This window comes from Crotalus tigris, unplaced genomic scaffold (assembly GCF_016545835.1).
Source record: "Crotalus tigris isolate CLP2741 ecotype Arizona unplaced genomic scaffold, ASM1654583v1 scf7180000017735.2152567, whole genome shotgun sequence".
NCBI classification, from domain to species: Eukaryota; Metazoa; Chordata; class Lepidosauria; order Squamata; family Viperidae; genus Crotalus; species Crotalus tigris.
Window position 1 is genome coordinate 2013412 of NW_024096601.1, and position 22237 is coordinate 2035648.

A 22237-nucleotide genomic window follows, 5' to 3' on the forward strand; every position below is an offset into this window, starting at 1 on the left:
TAGATCTCCCCCAACCCTGCCCGGCCCTCACAGGCGTCCTTCCCATGAGCAACATCGAGGTGGCCACACCCACCCAGTCTGCCATGACTACATCCATGCCCACCCAGTGGGCCACACCTATCCTGCTGCCCCCCCCCGAAGACACAATGCTGATGTGGCCCTGGCACTTTGCGATAAATAAGTAGGGTTTAGGTTGCAGTTTGGGCACTCGGTCTCTAAAAGGTTTGCTATCACTGCAATGGAGGATATAAAATCAGAGCAGCAGAAATCTAATCAGCCACTAGATGGCAGCCATAGAGTTCTCTTCTCACTTTATCACCATCTAGTGGTCACACAGAGTTGTGCAGCTGTTCACTTTGTTTTAGGTAAAACTCTCTGGCATGTAGTTATAATACATCTCAGAAAATTCAAAAGTCAGGATGATTTTCTTAATATTGTCCTCCCTGGAAACTTCTCAGGCTTATACCTGCCTGGAGACATTCAGCCTAATCTCTAGGGGTTATTACCATAGTTTTTTTTTTTAAAGCAACAGCTGTTAGAACAGAAATACTTCAGCTTAACTAAGTCATGCAAGACGAATGGGATCAAAGGGGTCACTTCGAATTTCAGCCAAGCCCAACTATGTTTCCAGGTTAGCTACAAAGTATGGAAGCAACAACTTCACTCATTCCTGTCACAAAAATGAATTTTATTTAGATCTCATTTTGCTGCTACAAGGAATGTACATTTTTTTCCCACGAAGCTATGTGCAGGAGCCATCACGATGAGGCAGAGGTCAGCCCAATCCATTCGCTGTGGGGATGGGGAATGATGGGCACTGTGGTGAAGCTCACAAAGAACCTGCTAGACTAGGAGAGATTTCTGGCCAATATTGTCCGGTGTGTGCAATTAACTACTTTCCAAGTCTAAAAAAGGAAGCAACAACGTGGAATCTTTTGCCCTATAGATCCCACTAAGCATCGGAGGTCCTGTGCTAGATCCTCCAGGGTCAAGAGCATAAGGAGACTTTATATGGCAGCACTGCCACAGACTGAAACATCTTCAAATGAAGTATCTTTACTGCCCAACTAAAGAAAAATAAAGGATTTTGTTTTAAAGGGGATTTAGCTTAAAAAAAAAAACCCTGAATTTAATTACAAATGGTGTGTTTTGGGTCCATTATATTAGATTTGTTTTAATCCCACTGACTATTGGGGCCTCTTTGCAGCTTAGAGTTAAAAATGATAATGCAATATAGCTGACTGACAATATAGCAATCTACAGAGAACTCAGCTACAGAGAAAGTGTCCGTCTCCGTAGTAAAAGCCGTACAATAAACTTGATTGAAAGGAGGGCAAAACAAGAGTTGGAGAAGAGGATTTCCACCACCACTGCATGAAAAGCTGAAATTGGAGCAGAAGAAATAAAAATATTGCAGGGAAATTATTTACTTTTCCACTCTTGCTTTTCTCTGAACGTTTCTTGGGTGTTTATACCTACGAGTTACTGTGTCAGTTGTCTCAAGTTATCCAGGAGACTGAAGATTATTATTCACTTGTTTTAAACTGGAAACTTTATTAGATAAACTCCATTCTCTTCTGGTTCTCAAATTGGCATCACTTGGGGGGGGGGGAAGGACTTGCCAGCCATAGGTTTCCACTCATCTACCAACACCAAGGCCACCAATTGTTCCGGGTTAAGTGGCAGAACCACCTGAGGCTGCAAAGGGGATGATTTTCAGATGTTGCAGGAAGAGATTTTTGTAATGTACAAGGAATCCGAGTAGCATCTTGTCCGATGACGGTGAACAAGCTATGCAAGCTATGTTGAAACTGGTCAGTGGCACCCCCTCCCCACAGATGCCCATTGGTAGAGAGTGCAAACACGATCCATGCACCATGGCATTCTTGCAATGATAGGACTGACCCCCTTGCATCGGACGGAATGATGAGATTTGATACCAATGGAGTAATTGTGCCACAAATACAATTGTGCCATGGTGATGCACAGAGTGTCATTCACTTTGGCCAGGAATACTCATGGATAAAGCTATTCGGTCATCAGACAATGGCTCAGTGCCAATGTCTCAAAAAAAAATTAAATATTTTTTTTTTTATCAAGTGTTCCTGCACACTTAAGAAATTCAGAGTAAGCTTAGGTGCAAAATCGAACCAGGAAGTAGCTCTAATGCAGAGGTTCTCAACCTTGGCAACTTTAAGACTTGTGGACAAGTCCACAAGTCTTAAAGTTGCCAAGGTTGAGAACCCCTGCTCTAATGTTCGTCCACAAAACTATGTTCTTCAGCTATTGACCCTCTAGCATGGGCCAAAGATTGGAACAAACCCAGTTAAGATGTCGTATCTGCTGTTATCGTATTCTTGATCGGATACGGCTTAGGAAGGAAACTCATGAGGTAAACACTCAGGGCAACTTAGATTTCTGGGATGCCAAGGATTGTTTCTTTCTTTCAAATTATAGCGGCAAAAAGAGCCCAATCGATCCTCCTTACGGTCCTGTGTTTATTCTTTCGGACAAAACTCTGCGACTGAAAGGGCAGAGCCCACATAAAATAAACCTCTTCGTAGACATGCCTCCATCTCCATAGCACTGCAGTGCAGGTTGTGACACATTCATCCCAATCAGATGCAGTTTCTCCAGATGTTCACCCCGGTTTCGAACACAAGAGAACATCTGGATTTAAGGCGTGGGTATGGGACTCGCCGGCCGTGAGGGAAGAGCGACCTCCCCTGCACAGCACTGCAACGGTGGCCACGTGCTGTCAATTAGTGTTTCTCCACCTCAGCAACTTTAAGCTGAGCGGACTTCGACTCCCAGAATTCCCCAGCCAGCAGGCTCTATAAACTGGGTAAAAAACACACGCGAGGAAACCTTGTCTGCTAGGGCTGCTTATGAAGGGCCTTGTGTCCAGTTTCAAGACCTCCAAACAGGCCTCCGATATTGCCCGCTCAGGTCGGCAAGTCTACCTGAGGCAATTTACCTGTGGAGACCACGAGATTCATTTTTGCTGGCCGTGTTTTTTATTCGTTTCTTTCTTTGAAACAGGGGAGCCAATGGTACATCAGTTTCCCAAAATATGAAAGCAAAACCCACCCACCCCAAAACCCAGAAGGCAAAACCAACTGCCAGAAGACGGAGATGCTACATGCTACATTTAACCTAATTAATACTCATGCTTATTTGGGCAGGTGAGACAGAAGCGTCATTCATAAAAACATACAATTAAAAAACAAAAGGCCTGACCATATAGAACTTTAACCTACAGTAATGTTGTACCTTAATTGTTTTCCATGCACACAACTAACATTACAAAAATGGTTTTGTTTGGTTTTTTTTAAAAAACGATAACACAATTAAGACTTCTAAGAGCATTTTATGATAAAACAATTCCTAATTCCTTTGGGGGGAGGGAGAGAGAGAGAGAAAGAGAGAGAGAACCTCCAGATTGCAAATTCCTATACACATTTTACTTGAAGGGGAATCTCTTTGGAAAAAAAAAAAACTCACACGGATCACCTCAAAATAGGGGGATGTTATTTCATCTCTATTTCAGCTATGTAGGCAACAAACCACAGTGCTAGTAAGAACTTCATCTGTAAAGCAAGTCAAAAGAATTCGACTTTTTCTACTGTTACAGAAAATATAATCTGCTAAAATAAATAAAAACGCTGCATATTAACATTTCCACTATAAAGTATGCATACCAGAATATTTATAAATATTGAATGTATTTTTTCTTCTTCTTCTTCTTCTCCATAATACCACCTACTACAATAATGCTGGCTAAACAGAAGTGCATTATGATAAGCACTAGGGGTGGTTGGATGCTTGCCACATACTGCGGTTACCTTGAGGTAGAACACACATGCGTACCAAATTCTGCATTCGTTTACAGTTGCTGCTGGTATCATGTGTTGAAGAAATGTGTACAGTATGAAAAATTCTAAAATACATACAAATGAAAAAATGTTTCGGGGGGAGGGATAGATATTTTTTTCATGCAACTAAGAAGAGTCTTCACGGTGTGATTTTTTTCAAGGCAAGGTTCTTATTTTTCCTCTGCAAAGGACGAGTTGTTCAAAAGAAGAGTGTTTCTACTGGTTTAGTGCATTTCTCCCCCCCCCTCCTCTAATTTGCATTGTCAAGCTCTTTTTTCTTTTTTTTTTCTTTTCTTTAATATACCCTTGTGTGCAAACGACATGCCGGTTTTAACAAAACATCGTCATGTTAAGAAAAAGGAATTTCGGATCGTTTAAAAAACAATGGTAAACAGAAAAACTAAGGAAATCCATAGCGAAGTTACATCATTTGATTTCAAGTAAAAAAAAAAAAGACTACTTAGGATAAGAATAATAATAATAATAAAAAGGAACACATTTCGCGAGTACAAAAAAAAGAGAGAGAAATGTCTGCTGTTTAGTTTAGGTGTTTCAGAATGCTGCTGTAGGTCTTATGGGGGATCTGAGGAGAGGACTTCATAGGAGAAGGGGTGAGGGTAGCCTGCAAGGACTTAAGGGGTGAGCCAACAGGGGTGGGAAACTGGGGGATCGCAATAGCTTCAAGGTGCTTGTTAAAGAGAAATTCTCCGCTGTTACTCGGGATGTTCCCCTCTCTCTCTTTCTCCCCAGGTTTTCCATCTTCGGCTGGCTCAGCGTCTAGCATCTCGGGGTCTTTCTTGCTAAAAAACCTGTCGAGATAACTGGGGTAGGGGTTCTCTTTCTCCATCTGCTCATCCTTCCTGACTTCGCAACAAAACTGATCTATGAGGAAGCACTCTTCCCCGCCGCCGACCAGCTGACCCTCCCAGGAGTTTTGGTAGAGGGCCTCCAGCTGGGCCAAGTTAGCCATCCCTTTCTGCTGTTTCTCTCTGCTGACCGATTTAGAGAGGCCTTTGGGTTCTAGGTGGGACACGGAGCTATTGAGGTCGTTCAACTTGTCGACCGCGGTCGACTCGTGCTGCAAGCTAAGCTGAATTGTTCCCGCTATGAAGGAATCAAAGTCAAAGCCTTGACTCTTCTCCTTTCCCACAAGCTGCTGGGAGGCTTCTTTGAGCGCTATCTGAGCTTTCACCCATCCGTTCTTTTCACACTTGGACTTGCCTTTTTTATCTGACTTCTCTTTACTCTGCTCCTTCCAGTTAGAAAGGTCTATGATAAGCTTGGGCTCATAGTAATGGTTGACTTCGCTTTCTCTCCAGACTAAGTTATCTAGATAGGAAGAGGATCTCATTTTGTAATTACAAGTATGGTTACATTCCAGATCACAATACTTGTTTTCGTGGTGATCTGGGTACTGCCAAGCAGGCTCGGTGGAGAAGTGGGTATCAAAAGCCGGATCTTCTAGGTACTTTTCGCGATCGCCATCCAAATATTTCCGCGGGTCTACTTGGACTTCCTCCTCGTCGGTCCCGTCCGAAAGAGCCCTCGGATCCCGCTGAACTTCGTCAGCTTCAAAGTTGTTATGAACAGGCCATTCATGGTCTGAGAACTGGCTGTCGTGATACCTGCAATCGCGAATACCTTACATGAGTCCACGAGAAGCATCCGTTTAATTTCAGAATAGCTTCGTAAGAATTGGGTATAACACCACAATTTTTAAGCCGAACCGTTTTATAGGTGCGTTTCTCGCAGTTTTAATTGGGAGAACTTCTCAGTGATAGCATACAGGTAGTCTTTAGGTTATGACCAGTCACTTAGTGACTATTTGAAGTTACAAGAGAGTCCCACGAAAGCTACTTACAACCCGTTTTTGCTTAACAACCTCGGTGTTCACTTAACAACCGCCCCAAGAAGTGCTGGTCACTTGCTGCCTTGGCTTACAACTGCAAGAACTAATGATTATTTCAGGGCTCAATTATGGCTGTAAACCAAGGACTATCTTTGCAGGGAACTTGAGAAAATACTTGCTCTTTAAGATGCCCTGAAATGTTTGTGCCAGATGTGTATTTTAGGAGCATCTAACACAGGGGTAGGAAACCTTGGCTCTTTTATGACTCGTGGACTTCAACTCCCAGCATGCTGGCTCAGGAATTCTGGGAGTTGAAGTCCACGAGTCATAAAAGAGCCAAGGTTGCCTACCCCTGATCTAACACCACATGGCTTCCAACTATTTTATCATCAGCTGGTATTTCAAACAAAACTACAAGTATCCAGAATAATTTCCCAAAAAGTTTACCTTTCCCAGTTATAGATGTGGCTGTGAGTTTCATCCATCAGCACAATGTCATCCACTTCATCCTCAATGTGGAAAGGGTGACTTGAAATGGGCTCGTCAGTTGGGAAGGAATAAATACTCATGTAAGGGTGAGACAAGGCTTCTTCTGCTGTCAATCGGTCCATGGGACTGAAGGTCAGTATTTGTTCCAAGAAGTCCAAAGCTACAGGGATAAAGCCAAACATTTTTTTTAAATAAAATCATAGGAACGGTTGCTGGAATTGGGTATGTCTAGTTTAACGAAGAGAAGGACGAGGGGGGACATGATAGCACTGTTCCAATATCTCAGGGGCTGCCACGAAGAAGAGGGAGTCAATCTATCCTCCAAAGGGCCTGAAGGCAAGACAAGAAGCAACGGATGGAAACTCATCAAGGAGAGAAGCAACCTAGAACTAAGGAGAAACTTCCTGACACTTAGAACAATCAACCAGTGGAACAACCTGCCTCCAGAAGCGGTGAATGCTCCAACACTGGAAGTTTTTAAGAAGAGACTGGACAGCCATTTGTCCGAAATGGTTTCCTGCCTGAACAGGGGGTTGGACTAGATGACCTCCAAGGTCCCTTCCAACTTTATTATTATTATTTATTTGAACACAATATCAAGGCTACATCTTTTACTATCTAGTGCCACACTGTTAAGTGTTTCATATTTCTGAAACCAGAAAAAGCAATAACCGTAGCACTTAGACTTATATATCGCTTCACAGTGCTTTGCAGCCGTCTCTAAGAGAATTACAGAGTCAGCATATTGTCCTACACCAATCTGGGTCCTCATTTTATTGACCTCAGAAGGATGGAAGGCTGAGTCAACCTTGAGCCCTGTCAGGATCAAACTCCTGGCTGTGGGCACAATCAGCTTGCAATACTGCATTCTAACCTACTGCACCACTACAGATTTAATGATTAAAATGTAATGCAAATAAGTGAATTTTTCCTTTTTTTTTTTTTTTTCCTTTTTTCTTCTGACATAGGACATCTTCTCCACCCTGGCATTTGTGCAGCACCTGTTTGGCTATGTCTTTCACTGCTGTAACCAGCAATGAATATGATGGAGCAACAGAAAATAAAAGGCACAGATAATAGCGGATTGGCAATGAGACAAATGAACAGTTTGAGAGCTAAAATATCAGACACGGCGAGTAGCTTAACACTGTGGTCCACGTTAAAACAGTACTTTTATGAAATACCATATTGTGAAGTTCGCAGATGACACAACAGTAGTGGGCCTTATTCAGGATGACAAGGTGGAAGCTTACCGCAAGGAGATTGAGGGGTTGGTGAACTGGTGCAAGGAAAACAGCCTAGTTTTAAATATCGGAAAAACCAAAAAGATCATTGTTGATTTCAGAAAAGGCAGGCACACCCACACTTCTCTGTGGATTAATGATTCACCTGTGGAGAGGGTTACCAGCGTCAAATTCCTGGGTGTGCAGCAAACGAGTAGGCTGACTTGGTCGCTCAACAGTGAGACACTGGTGAAGCGGGCACAGCAGCGCCTGTATTTTCTGCGTCGCATGAGAAAAGCACATCTTCCTTCCCCTGTCCTGACCACTTTCTACAGGGGGATGATGGAGAGCATCCTGTCATACAGCATCACGGTCTGGTTTGGAAGCATCCCTGCTTCAGACAGGAAGGCCGTGCAAAGAGTGGTGAAAATGGCCGAAAAAATAATTGGCAGTTCCCTCCCTCCCATCCAGGACATAGCACAGAAGCGCTGCTTGAGCAGGTCCGTAAGATCATCTGGGACACCACACATCTTCTTCACAACCTGGTTTTCCTTGTAACCTTCTGGGGGGGGGGGGGGCTTCATGGTATCCAAAGCAGAACATCCAGATTCAGCCAGAGTTTCATTCCATACAGCATTAACCTTGTGAACTCTCAAGCTTCCTCCTTCCGTTATATATTCAAGATGGACAGTGTTTAATATTTATTTGCTACGTATATGTAGGGATGTGGGTCTGTACATATGTAGTTCATAGTATGTTTAGGTGTGCGTCATGTATGTTTCACTTTGAGAGCGGGCAACTAAATTTCATTTTTGATGTGTGCCGTTGTGTCCACAGTAAAAAAAATGACAATAAAGGTTATCTTATCTATTTTATCTACCTATTCACCTGGTAGCCCTTGCCATTAAAATATCACCTGTGTAGCTGGGCAGAAACACTTACAAAGCTGTCTTTCTTTTTCTTTTTTCAGCCACAGATGAGTAATATCAAATGTGTTGAAAAGCAGGCATATGTTTGGAGACTTGTTTGTTCATCACTGAAAGCTCACTGCCCATTATGATGCAAATGTTTCGGCCCTTTATGGAGAACAAATCAACTCCTCCATGCAAAGTGCTGAATTTCTGTTGTAACTCTTTGAGTTAACAGCCCAAGGAGAATAATAGATGCAGACATACATTTGGCTCCATGATGTTCCAGAACTGGAAAAGAGCAGTACACGGTATGCCCAGAGGTTTGTTCTTTGTTTTAGAGGGCCTTGTACATTGTGCACCACAACAGTCAAAGTCATCCTGACCACAGGCTCAAAGTCTAACGTAAACAAGGAGGAGTGAGGAAGGGGGGGAAAAAAAAGAGAGAGAGAAGAGCTATGTTACCTTCGGGGCTAATGCCTGGGAGCAACTGAGTTAAAGGTCTGTGTGGCTCAGTCATGTCGTTTTTAATGTAAACTGGGATTACATTAAGAAGTTCCTGACGGTCTTCCTCATGCACAACGGGAATAGATTCCAAAATCAGCTGCATCTGTTCAAGTTCATGGGCACCTAGAGAAGCAGACAAGAAGCAAAAACGTCAGCTACATTTGAGAACCTTCTAACTCAGTGGTTCTCAACCTTTTTAATGCCGCGACCCCCCAATCGGTCGTAAATCGAGAACTACTCAGCCGGTCGTAAGTCGAGGACTACTCAACTGGTGCAGCACCGTTTGCAGAATGGGACTTTTGGCGGGCTCAGCAGGGCAGAGACAGCCTGGACAATTCCTATTGGCTTTTGAAAGCCAATAGAATTAGACTCTATTCAAGAGAGTCTATTCTATTGGCTTTCAAAAGCCAATAGAATAAAAGGGAGTAGCACAGCTAAGGAAAAGGGGGAAAAAAATGGCGGACTGCGTTGTTTGGCGACCCCCGTGAAATGGTCGTTCGACCCCAAATGGGGTCCCGACCCACAGGTTGAGAACCACTGTTCTAACTCAAGGCTACTCCCTTGGTGTTGGATGATTGATACCTTTAAATAAACGAATGAATATGGTAGTCCTCTGGGATTCCTTATCATGGCACCCTCAGCAGGCACTGTTGCCCCCTGGAACCTTCCCATAGCCGGGATGTCGCTATCCACCACCCATCTCTTGGGGCAAAGGGGCTTGCCTGCCACCCATGGCATTCATCAGCCCGTTTTTAAGGGGCAGGCGTGTACCTGTTTGTCTTCACCAACCTGCAAAGAGAGTTTTGCCTGTCAGCATTTCAGCAAAGATGCAACCTGCAGCCCACATATCAATGGCTTTCGTGTAGTTGTTGGGTGATAGCAAGAGGCGAGGTGATCTGTACCATTTAGTTACTAGTCCTTCAGAAAGATGGCCCTGGGAAAGAGAGAGAGAGAGACGCTGCTTGCTTTCGATTGGAGCCACGTGCATTCCGCCTTCCTTCAAGCTCCTCCTGCCATTTATTCTGCTGCGTTGCCGCAAGCATTTTTAGAGAGACGTGGCAGTGAGTCTTTCCAGTCTCCGTGAGTTGCGCGGGCTCTGGGGAATGGGCCCAATTCCACCCCAGTACCAAGCCTCTATTCTGACTCAGCTTAGCCTGTGCTCATAGGGTTATTGTGGTGGCCGGAGTGGTTTTTAGTCATTCTCTGGAAGAGTTTTCTTACGTCATGAAATATTTGTATAATCATCCAAATCTTTTACAATGTTTGCAGACTAATTCTGCGCTATTTTTTTTTTCCATTTAGGTAAACATGAGAGCCAGTCTGGCGTTGTGGTGAAGGGGCTGGCCTAGAAATCAGACCTCCTTAGGCATGAAAACCAGGCTGGGTGATTTTGCACCAGCCCAGCCCACCGCGCAGAGCTGTTGCTGTAGGGAAAGTAGGAAGTGAGAGCATTATGTATGTTTGCCCTCTTAAGTTATGCATAAAAAAAGGGCAGAATAAAAATCTAATGATGATGATGATGATGATGGTGCAAGCAGGCCAGATAATAAAATCTGCTTTTCACGAAAGCCTTTCAAATTACTTTTCGTTTGTGCACAAAAACCTATATGGGATCCATTAGGGACTTTTTAACACTTTACTGCTGTATACATGGAATCCAGATAGCTGCAGCCCTCTACACCTCAAACGCTTTAGCCTGCTTTAGGAGGGACAGATATATAACTGAGAACCAATTATTTAATTGTGTGCCTAGAAACAGACAGGTGACAATCCCTGGCCTCTAAGAGTGAGCCAGCATATCTATTTTCAAAGCCTTCAGGAGCATCAAAGTCTACAGCAAATGCCACCATATTTTCTGCTGAAGGGACCGGTTTTAGCAGTGCTTTTATAGATAATAATCCCAGCTAGACTTCTAAAGCTATAGAACATTCTTGTGCAATGGAAGAGAGCCCTCGTGGAGCAAAATTCATAAATCAATCAAACATCAGAACGGAAGCTGTCTTTTCTAAGGCTATCAAGGGCAGCCTTCCTCAACACCTCTCCAAAGTGTTAGACTTGATGGCTGGTCTTCACACCAGTGATTAAAAACACCTCCAACAAATGCCGGAGATATAGGACTGTCCAAGAAAGAGATTGTACATTATCTAACCACACTAATGTAAAGGAGCTAAACATGTTGACCGAAGAACAAGATTTTGCACATCGCTTTTAAGAAAGGATAAAGAATCTTGCTTAAGACGCGCACGTGGTCTTGCCAAGATTCAAACATTCAAAGCATGAAAGCAACAAAGTTATGAAGAACAAAGATGATCAGGGGACTGGAGGCTAAAACATATAAGGAACAGTTGCTGGAACTGGGTATGTCTAGTTTAATGAAGAGAAGGATGAGGGGGGACATGACAGCTGTGTTCCAGTATCTCAGGGGCTGCCCCAAAGAAGAGGGAGTCAAGCTATTGTCCAAAGCACCTGAAGGCAGGACAAGAAGCAACAGATGGAAACTAACCAAGGAGACAAGCAACCTAGAAGTAAGGAGAAACTTCCTGACACTTAGGACAATTAATCGGTGGAACAACCTGCCTCCAGAAGCGGTGAATGCCCCAACACTGGAAGTTTTTAAGAAGAGACTGGACAGCCATTTGTCTGAAATGCCGTAGGCTTTCCTACCTGAGCAGGGGGTTGGACTAGATGACTTCCAAGGTCCCTTCCATCATCATCATCATCATCATTACACCAGATATTAAGCATCACCTGTGACAAACTGGTCTGGAAATGTGACTGCCCCCCCCCCCATTTTAAAAGAAAACAGCTGCTTGTTTTTATTTACCTTATGAGAATAATGAGGATCCATGATCCGCGCAAGACCAAAGTCCCCGATTTTCAGCACCAAGTCTTCCGTATTAATGAACAGGTTTGCTGGTTTGAGGTCTCTATGCAGGACGTTGGCCGAGTGAATGTACTTGAGCCCCCGTAGCAGCTGGTACATGAAGAGCCGAGCGTGTTCTTCCAGTAAGGGCCCCTGCTCCACCAGCTTCGCCAGGTCGGTCTCCATGTACTCTTGGACAATGTAAACGCAGTTCAGTTCTGTCAGAGAGCCAACGTCATCGGTCAGCTGGCTCCCGTTGGGGCCAAGGATTTCAAAAACTTTGACAATGTTATCGTGGTCAAGCCTCCGGATAATTTTGATCTCCCGCAGAGCATGCTTGACGCTCTGAGGATCGGAGAGGACGATCTTCTTGACGGCCACTCTCTTGTCACAATCGTTGTCAACAGCAGAAAAAACCAAGCCGTTGCCACCACAGCCCAGGGGTTTTAAGTCCATATACCGAGAACCTACATCGAAGCCATGAATGTTCATCAGACTTTCAAACTTCTCTGCCATCTTTTTGCTTAGAAAGAAAGAAAGAAAGAAAGAAAGAAAGAAAGAAAGAGAATCCGTATCCTTTTTCCTCCCTCTTAAAACTATTACCGCTCCTACAAGTATAGAGAGATGCTTCCACTGGTGGACTGCCGGGTTCTTGTAGAATAGAAGAAGGCCAGATTGACTGCTGGGTGGCTTCTTGGGGTTCTCATTCCATGGTCAGCCAGTCAGGCCTGATGGTTTCCTCTTTAGAATTAAGAACTTAACACTCTTTACAGATCAGGCTGAGTAGAGAGAAAGAGGTCGCAGCATTCATAGTTTGAAGGAAGGTGCAGCACATCCGCAGACATCCAAAAGAAACGCCGGGTAAAATCAAATGGAACGAAGTGGCATCTTATGCCCTTCGCTCTACTGTGCCAAACTGGTCAACATTTAACGAAAATGTGAATAAATAGGCATGTAATAGGCTTGCGTTAACATCCTCCTCACAGTGCAGATACATTCAGTGTTGGACTGATCCTGAGCAGCTTCATTCTACGGATGGTCTTCCTCTTTCCCGCCTCTGTTTTACAGTCTCGTTCGCTAAGGAAGAGGGGACCTTTTGTGTGTGTGTGTGTGTGTGTGTGTGTGTGTGTGTGTTGCAGGGGTGCTGTTAGTTAATGATCAGGTGGCTCCAGCTCACCACAATCACAATCAAAGCTACCATCCATCTTAGTCTGTGAAACACTGAAGGAAAAAGAAAGAAGCCAGACGTCAGCACCCCAAATCATTAGACAGGCTTCAACTTTAAATGGCATCGTGGTTTTACCGCAAACTAAACTTTTTTTCTTTTCTTTTTTTAAAATCGCACACAGAACTAGACATTAGGAACCTTTTGATCTGCTGGATAGACCGGATCCATCACTGATCTCATTCCAACCCAGAAGATTCTATCTCATTATGTGCTTTTCACGGATAGGAGCTTCTATAAAAAGCTATAAAGTCAAAACAAATCCTTGCCTGTCTAAATAAATATATCGTCCATCCCTTGGGGAAAAACCTGGTATTGCTCTGGACTTTTTCAAAAAGGTGAAACTTTATAAAGAAGTCACTTCACTCCTTGAGATGAGTCGCTATGTAAAATAATTTCATATTTTTTTTAAAAAATAAAATAATAAAACATAGTCCCGCTGGGGGGATACTTCCTAACCAAAAAAAAAAAAGCGTGAAGAAGCCAGTTGTAAAAAGCAAAAGATTAAGCACATTTTACAAAGAAGAATGAATCTGAAATAATTCAGTCTGCCAATCGGTCCTGGACAGGACTTTCTGCATCCATAATCAACTGGGGTAAAAACAGAATTAGAAATCAAGGTATTTTGCATGCTTAGCACATTCCAGGAAATACATACCCCTCAATAATAAATGCTATTTTAGATGAAAGTGGAGAGCAAAGAAAGCGGAGAGCAAAGAACAGCCATTATTTCTAGGTACATCTTAGTTAAACATTTTCAATAGTGGATCATAGCTGCATGGAATGTGAAAAACCTATAAACTATCTGCTCGTACAATTAAAGCAACCCTTTTGTGGATCCCCCATATACCAGCTACATGCTCTGGTTTCCAAATGCTCCTCTCCAATGGCTCAGTTTCATAGATTATGACAAGGGTCTTCAAACTTGGCCCTTTTATGACTTGTGGACTTCAACTCCCAGAATTCCTCAGCCAGGCACAGGTGCCTGGCTGAGGAATTCTGGGAGTTGAAGTCCACAAGTCATAAAAGGGCCAAGTTTGAAGACCCCTGGATTATGACTTCGCTTGATGACGTCACTTTCTATGGAGATGCCATTATTTTAGAAAGTCTTCTGTTACATTACAATGCTCTCTTGTTGGCCTCTATTCCTTTTCTCTTCAAGAACTTCCACCTTCCATATTTGGCTGTAGGCACCAAACCGGGTGTTCTGAAATAGTATCACTCAAATGTGGCTGAGGTTTTTTAACAGGAAGAAAAGGCTCAGCTTGTTGCTGAACCGCTACTGAAAAACTAGTAATATCGGTGTCAGAAAAACAACTGTCTCTACAGCAGCCCACTGCTTTTTCCGCATGAAAACGGAATCAACCGCCAATCGGGCAAATTCTTAACTTACAGTTTGATAGAAAGGAAAGCGGTTAACTATTCTTTGGTAGTCAAATAAAAAGATATGCCATTTAATGAACAGGTTTTCCCTGCCTTTTATTGCTAACTATGCAGATTGTCCACTCAAGGACACTGCCTGGTTCACCTTTTCATCATCATCTCACACAACTTGAACTTCAGTTTGCAACTGTTTTCCAGTAAGCCACAAGTTCTCGCTGCCTATTTGCTCACAAAGTGGGCCTAGCAAAACCTTGGGGCTGTTCGTTCTGAAGCTAGCTATACTTCAATCACGGCTTAAAAGTATTTTTTTTTTTTACCAAAGACGGCAGGGCACGGAGTTAAAAGTTTCCCTCTGAGTCAGATGCTCCTGCATATGTCACAGCGAGAAAGAACACCATTCAATATGGCTCATTAACTCATTTTTCCCCCAAGTCATATTGTGACCACAATATATATTAAGCAAGCAAACAAACAAAAAAAAGCTTTTAACATAGCTTTCTGGTTCTTCTACCTGGAAGAAGCTACTCAAACTTACCCAGAGCTTATGACATCATGAGTCATTAGGCTTCAACTCTCAAATTCTAAGAACGGCCCTACCCAACTTTAAAAACCTCCTGAAAGAAAGCATGAGTAACATTTGTCCTCTGCCATTTTCACCTCTCTTACATTTACAATAAACCCACAAAAGGTCATGACAAATTGTGTTACCTGCCTGAAGACAACAAGAACCAAGGGAGATTAGAAGCTGGAATTTTCATGGCCTACATTTGTTTGCTCAAACCACCCATGGCTGGCCCACAACAAAACTTTGGGAGTTATGTCACTGTACAGCACAGCTATCCTTCAAGAATAAACAGACTAATGAAAGATGTCTAGACTTACGGCAGAGGCCACAATGGATCTCTCTTTCACACACATGCACACCAATCTTTACAATATTTGCAGCCCTTCATTTTCAGCTCAGCTGTTTTAAAAGTGTAGTCCAGGGGAAGGCAACTATGGCAACTTTATGACCTGTGGACTTCAACTCCCAGAATTCCGGAGCCAACTGTGCTGTGCTGGCTCAGGAATTCTGGGAGTTGAAGTCCACAGGTCATAAAGTTGCCTAATTGGCCAACCTTGGTGTAGTCAGTAAGTCAGGCAATTTTTTTTTATTATTATTATTAGCAGCCCAACAATACATCCATTCTAGTAGAGAACAACTAGCCACATACATGGTGTTGTGCAGCTTTATTTATGCTCTGGATACAGATTTACATGTCAGGCACAAAGCACGCAAGCACGCACGCACGCACACACACACACACAGCTTTAAAGAGTTCTGCATTCTTTACAACATGATCCTTCCAAATTAACCTTAATTCTCTTGCCCATCTTTGTTGGGAAATGTTACTTGCAGCTGACCATTTCCCACACACTGCACCCTAGGGAAGGCAGGCTGACAAATACAGGTAGCCTTCAACTTACAACAGCATATTTAGTGACCGTTCAAACGGACCACAGCACTGAAAAAGTGACTTAGGACCGTGTTTCACACTTACGACCTTCGTAGCAGCAACCTGCTCACATGATCAAAATCCGGACGCTTGGCAACTGGTTCATACTTATGACCACTGCTATGTCCCGGAGTCACGTGATTCCCTTTGGCGACCTTCTGACAAGCAAAGTCAATGGAGGGGGGGGGAAGCCAGTCTCACTTAACAACCTTCTTACTAACTTATCAACTGCAGCAATTTGCTTAGGAAGGTCGTTAACGTGGGGCAAAATTCACTGAACAAGCATCTCACTTAACAGAAACTTTGGGGTCAGTTGTGGTTGTAAGCCGAGGACGGGCTGTATTAGGGTTGATTTATTTAGAAAACTTGAAAAGGATGAAAAGCTTCTAGCATTATTAGATTTTTTTTTTTAAAAGAAGATTATTGGACAGGCAGCAGCAATGTCTTTTTACAAAGAAGAATTGGGAAGGAAAAAAAGCTGTTATACAACCTGATAAAATTCCCGAGCCCCATTTGTGTAACACAGTGAGAGCGCTTAGGTGGATTTTTTAAAAAAAAATATCAGCCACGTTGCAAGCTGTACGCAGTGAGTCATTGTAAGGATTCCTGAAACTGCAGCCCTTTCTCAACCTCCCACTTAGTCCCCACACATTCTGAAGGCCAAGTTACTGTTAATTTACACATGCTCCCTCTGATTAAAAGTCATTAAATTACTTCACTTTCCCCATCGTAAGCTAAAGATTATGCATCCCGCCAACACTCCGATTTCAAGCTCTTGAAGAAAGAGATGCGGTTTGATCTTTGCCCAGTTTACTTCCAAATAAACTTTTACTTTGTAAACTGTGAATAGCTGGGACAAGTTTCCCACTCTTTCAGAAAGCGAGGCCGACCACAAAAAAAAAAAAAAAGGTAGCAGCATATAACAGAAACTACAACTAAACTGAATTACTTTGCTATAGGTAGGCTACTTTAGAAATTAATATATATTTTAGTGAAAATTTCTTGGACTGAAATAAACCTGAACTGAGTCTGATTTTAGTCTTGAGAAAGTACTGTGATCACACAGCTTGCTAAACCAAGGTTTATTGAACTGTAGAAGATGCCAAGCTAAGAAATAGACAATAACTAAGCAACTATTAGTCGACCTAGCCTAAGAAGCTGTCACAGTTCAGCTTTCCTACTTAACTGTGTCCAGTCTGGTGTAGTAGTTAAGGTGTCAGGATTCAACCAGGAAAGTTGGGAGTTCTAGTCCTGCCTTGTGCATGAAGCTAGCTAGGTGGCTTTGGGCCAGTCACGTTCTCTCAGCCCTAGGAAGAAGGCAATGGCAAGCCACTTCCGAAAAACAATACCAAGGAAACTATAGAAGCTAATCTAGGCAGTCACACCAGGAATCAAACCCTACCTTAAAACTAAGGGCTCTTAACTGTGCCTATCTTTCCAAACGAATGATCGTTTAGAACAAGCAACTTATTCATTTATTTATTCAAATATCCCAGTCATGTATAAATCCCACTGGTCTCTGGAGATAGTTTTAACCAAGAATGATAACTATTCTGTAAAGATACTTATAAATTTAAAAATAGTTTCCTTCTAAAGGAGGACCTTGAGCTGCCTTTTAGAGTTTGGAGGGATCTAACCCCTATCTTGGTTTGTACCCTTTGGGGGGGAGGAAAGGCTACCGAAGACCGAGAGTGTTTGAATTAAAGACCCAAAGAATGGCACTTTCTTAAGAGAAGATGAATTCAAACACACAGTTACCTATCCACCCCTACTTAGGAGCACAACACTCACCCAGCTGTAACCTGCTTCTCCTTGCAAGGGAGGGTGCAGTGGTCTTCTGAAAGAGTCACCCAGAGCAAAGACACCCTCCCCTCTCTATTAGCAGGGTGGGCTCTCTAATGGGAGGGTGGCAAGAGCCAATGGGGTCCTTTTGAAAACCCAATCAAGGCAGTTCCTAATCCCATCAGGACCAAGAAGGCAATAGGGTGGCTGGGTTGGGTTTTTTTTTTTTTAATTTTAATCTGCAGAGCAATACCACAGCAACATCAAGGAGGAGAGATCTAATTAGCAGCGACTTAAAAGAGTACCAGAGCCCAAGTTTCCCCCCACACACACACACACATACACTGGATCCCTCTGTAACTTGACACAGACCCCCGCAGCTGCTGCGGGGGCTAAGGAGAGCCCCCCCCTAGGAGGCCCAGCAATGAATGAAGGATGTCCGAAAGGCAAAGGGGAAGCCGCCAATGCCGCAGTCTTGACTGGCCAGGGAGGGGGTGGCGGGGTGGCTGGCTGGGGGGGGGGGGGAAGGAACTGGCAGAGACAAGGAGGAACGACGGAGACTCTTGCCAAGGACGTGTCACATCTGCCACCCCAACATCTGTTGGGGCTCCGTCTCTGGCAATAAGGCAAAGAGACGTCCCCCCACCACCACCATCCTGCATTAAATTGAATTGATTTGCTGACCATTTGGTAGCCAGCGGCCACTTGGAAGCTGGAGCCTTTCTGGGGGGCATTGTGGCTTTCCCCAAAAGCCCACCAGCCTTTCTTGAAGTCCCCCCTCCCTTACCCTCCCCTGGCTCAGCCACAGATCTTGGGGGTCCCTTCCAGGCTGGTCCTGGCCTTTCCATGGCCAAGAAGCAGGACTTACTCCAGTGGGCAAGCGACATAAAGGGGGGGGGGCATAGGTCTTTCCTTGAGTTGGGGGGTCCCAAAGACTGCCCAACGCCCCCCTCCGTTTAAACCCCTCGCCCTCCGTCCCCACGACCACCTTTCCCGGGGAGGGGGGGGGATTCGGGAGGCAAACACGTGGCGTCGGAGCGTCTTCTGCTTCAGCGCCAAGATGCCGCTTCGCCCAGCTTCCCGGAATCGCAACCCAGGTTCCCTTAACCCAGATTCTCACGACCGCGGGGCAGCCAACCCGGGTTTTCCCCGGGTCGTGGGAACGCGGCCAGGGACGGCCCGACGTGACCACGCCGCGGGGGGGCGCCCGGGGAGCCTGGCGGGACGCTCGGGGAGCCGTGCCCGGGAGGCTCCCCCAGCAGCCGGGCAGCGCCGGCCGGCCGGCGGAGAGAGGCAGAGCCGTCCCCGCCCGCCCGCCCGCCCGGCTTCGCCGCACTGCGGAAGGCTGGCTCGGCCGGTCTTCCCGGCGCCTCGGGCCCGGCGGGGCGCGCGAGAACAAAGCGCCTTTGTGCAGCGGAGGCAGCGAAGGAAGGAAGGCAGGCGCCCGCCCGCCCGCCCGCGACGCCCACTCGCCCGACTCACGGGGCTGCCCAGGCTCATGAGGACGAAGAGCAGGACTAGGCGAAGCGCCGCACGCCGCTCACGGCACCGCCGCCGCCGCCGCCGCTCCAGCAGCTGCCGGGCCCCGCGCGAAAGATCTGCTCGGCGCAAGCGGCGCGGCTCCCTCCGCGGCTCCGGCCATCTAACCCGGCGGAGAGGGCGAGAGAAAGGGGAGGCGGGGCCCGGGGCGGGGCCGCGCGCGGGAACGCCCCCCGAGGGGGAGGAAGGCCCCGCCCGCTCGACTCCCTCCCTGACCCGCGCTGGCGCGCGCGCGCGCTCGCTACGTGGCGGTTGGGCGCGAGGTGGTTCGAAAAGAGAGCGCGGGCGGGTGGAGGTGGGGGGGGGAAGAGAGACGAAAAGGCAGCTCGCGCACGCGCACTTCCGCGCGTCTGAAGCGGAAGAGAAGGAAAATAATGAGCGACAGGAATAGCCTGGCATAGAAACACAAATATATATGTGTCTGTTTATATAATATGTGTGTGTGTGTGTGTATGTATGTGTATATATATATATATATATGTGTGTGTGTGTGTGTGTGTGAATATACGACATAAGATGAAATACTTGTAACACACTCACAAAGATGCACGTGTACAGAAGTATATATGTGTATAACATAATCTATATAATTCCATAAGGTAAAATAGCCTATAACACACACACACACACATATATAAACACACACACACACACACTATATACACACACACATATATAAACACACATATACCTACACACACATACACACATATGTGTGATTATAAGTAGAACTGGAGTATAGCAGTCAAAATACCAAGGTGCATCAACCAGACTGGTCTATCTGGAAAAAAACTTTCTATATACACACATATATACACATACACACACACATGTACACACACACACACATATATATGTATACACACATGTACACGACAGCATACTTTTCTCATATTTCCATAAATGTAGAAGATACCCACAGATGATAGGGCTGTATGTATTTGTATATCTTGTATATCTGTCTGTCTGTCTGTCCCTCAACACAACACCTGGCGGTCAGCAGCTCTGCAGCCCTTCCGAAGAGAAGGGAAACGATCAGCTGGTTTCTGAGAAACAGCTGCTGCTGATCTCAGCTTCTCCCAATCCCAACATGGAGACTGTCCAAAGAAGTGTAGAAAAGCTGGACTTGTCTTTGAGGGTAATCAAGGCCAGGCCTTTTGAGGTTTTTTGGAAAAACAACTCACTGAAAAGCAGGAAAAGTCGGCAAGAGAAAGATCCCTAAGGAGAGATGCCATGGCTGGGGGCTGAGGGGAAAAGAGACTGGACAGTCACTTGTCTGAAATGCTATAGGATCTCCTGCTTGAGCAGGGGGCTGGACTAGAAGACCTCCAAGGTCCCTTCCAGCTCTATTCTGGTTAAAGCTGGACTGATCGATGGAAGGCCTTACCTCGCTGTCCGGTTCGGTTTCCTTGTTTATTAGACTTCTTGACTGGTTGGTAACTACAGTTCCTTGGGTGGTGCACCAAAGCAGTGCACCTGGCTGCCAGGGTGGCATTTACTTTTGCGTAAACAAGTTTAGGATTGCGGGTGCAGCTCTCATCTTTACCGCACCTTTGCCATTCATAATCCTACCTGCTGTTGCCTGGTGACTCAAAAACCGGCTGCATTTAGCCCGGCTTATTGGGGTTAGCGCAAATAGGGCTGTAATCTAAACAAATCTTTTAAATAAACCCTTGCATCTGAAAGAACTTCAGGTTCTCCTTTGCTTTCTTTCATGCGTTTCCTTTCCTCCCTGATCCATCTGTTTTTCCAAACAGCAGCTCTTGACGGCTGCTGGATGGAACTCCTGGTATAAAATGGGTGCAGTGCAATCTTTTACACTATTTAATTCAGTTTTCTGAGTGGTAGTGCTGTGTCATTCATGGAGGAGAAAAAAAAAGTCACTTGGAAGAACGGGACATGCTTTGCGTGCAAGTCCAAGGTTTAACTGTTTTGTTAAACATGAACTATTTTGACTGAGCTGGAAAAACTCCAGGTTGAAACAGAACGGTTGCCAGATGAGGTAGGAAAACAGTTCCCTATCTCCCTGAGGTGATGATCTTGCCGGTACTAAGTGCCAAAACAGGGCATTTATGAGTTTTTAACCTCTTCTAACCATCCCCTGCTCCCAAACAAGAATAAACTTCATAACAGAACAATGTGGGGTCATATTATGCAATCAACAACGCTATGTCACTTATTAAGCCGAACCTAAATATAACCACAACATTAAATATAAAAAGGCTAAACTAATGACAACAGATAGAATGACCCACCTTAAAATTGACAGTGAAAGTAGCAAATTGGTGGGTATCTTCTGCCTTTAGCATCACCCATCAACAGTACAGGAAGAAGCAGTCAAGAAATATGCCACAAGCTAGCACTTGATAGAACGGCCAGGAAGATCTTGGAAAAGATATTCAGATGCCAAGATGTGTCTTTATTGCAGAATTTGGCAAGCCATGTCCCAAAGGTGCTTTTTCAAAAGGCAACTGGACTTCCTTTGTTTTTCCTTGAAGATGTTTTGCTTCTCATCCAAGAAGCTTCTTCAGTTCAGAACTGAAGAAGTTTCTTGGATGAGAAGCGAAGTGACTTCAAGAAAATCCAGCTGCCTTTTGAAAAAGCACCTTTGGGACAACCATGACCTGGATGACTGAGAAGATTAAAATGGGTGGGGTTTGGATGACCTTAAGATTGTATATCTGGTATATCTGGCCATTTGGCAAAATGGCTCCATGAAAGTAACACCTAATCATCTGGAATTCTTTCTGTTATCAGATTTTTATGATGGCGGATTGATAGGAAGACAGTGTGCAAAGTTTGGGGCTGAGTCTATTCCTACAAATAAAAAAAAATGGTGTTATTATTGTGTTAAAACATTTGTTATCTAATCAAGGACGGTCATAACACTTTTAGGAAACATCAAATCAAGAATATTGAATGTAGGCTTTACAACAAATGACAGTTCCAGTCCATTAAAATCAAAGCCATGGGTCAGAGAACAGAAATGAAACAATCCAATATCTGGCAAGGCCAAATTAAACTGGCACAAAAAGATCTCTCTCGATATTTTTAGAACCACATCAGGGAAGGGACCAGACAGATGTTCCAAAGCAGGA

General features: G+C 44.6%; 1 protein-coding gene across 2 annotated transcripts in view; it reads right to left on the bottom strand.

The window, feature by feature from the left end:
* Positions 1–3350: 3350 nt before the first annotated feature.
* MAPK6 (mitogen-activated protein kinase 6) overlaps positions 3351–22237 on the bottom strand; it is a 29253-nt gene continuing 10366 nt past the window's right edge. Inside the window, exons 1-6 of one of the 2 annotated variants that reach the window (XM_039339601.1) lie at positions 19083–19267; positions 11676–12935; positions 9641–9785; positions 8810–8974; positions 6172–6373; positions 3351–5500 (exon numbers count right to left, since the gene is read on the bottom strand). In XM_039339601.1, coding sequence (XP_039195535.1) covers positions 4414–5500; positions 6172–6373; positions 8810–8974; positions 9641–9785; positions 11676–12230 — 2154 coding nt within the window. In that variant the 5' untranslated portion in view covers positions 12231–12935; positions 19083–19267 and the 3' untranslated portion in view covers positions 3351–4413. Of the gene's footprint in view, positions 5501–6171; positions 6374–8809; positions 8975–9640; positions 9786–11675; positions 12936–19082; positions 19268–22237 lie in introns of those variants that run through there. The other variant, XM_039339602.1, reaches the window with a different exon arrangement.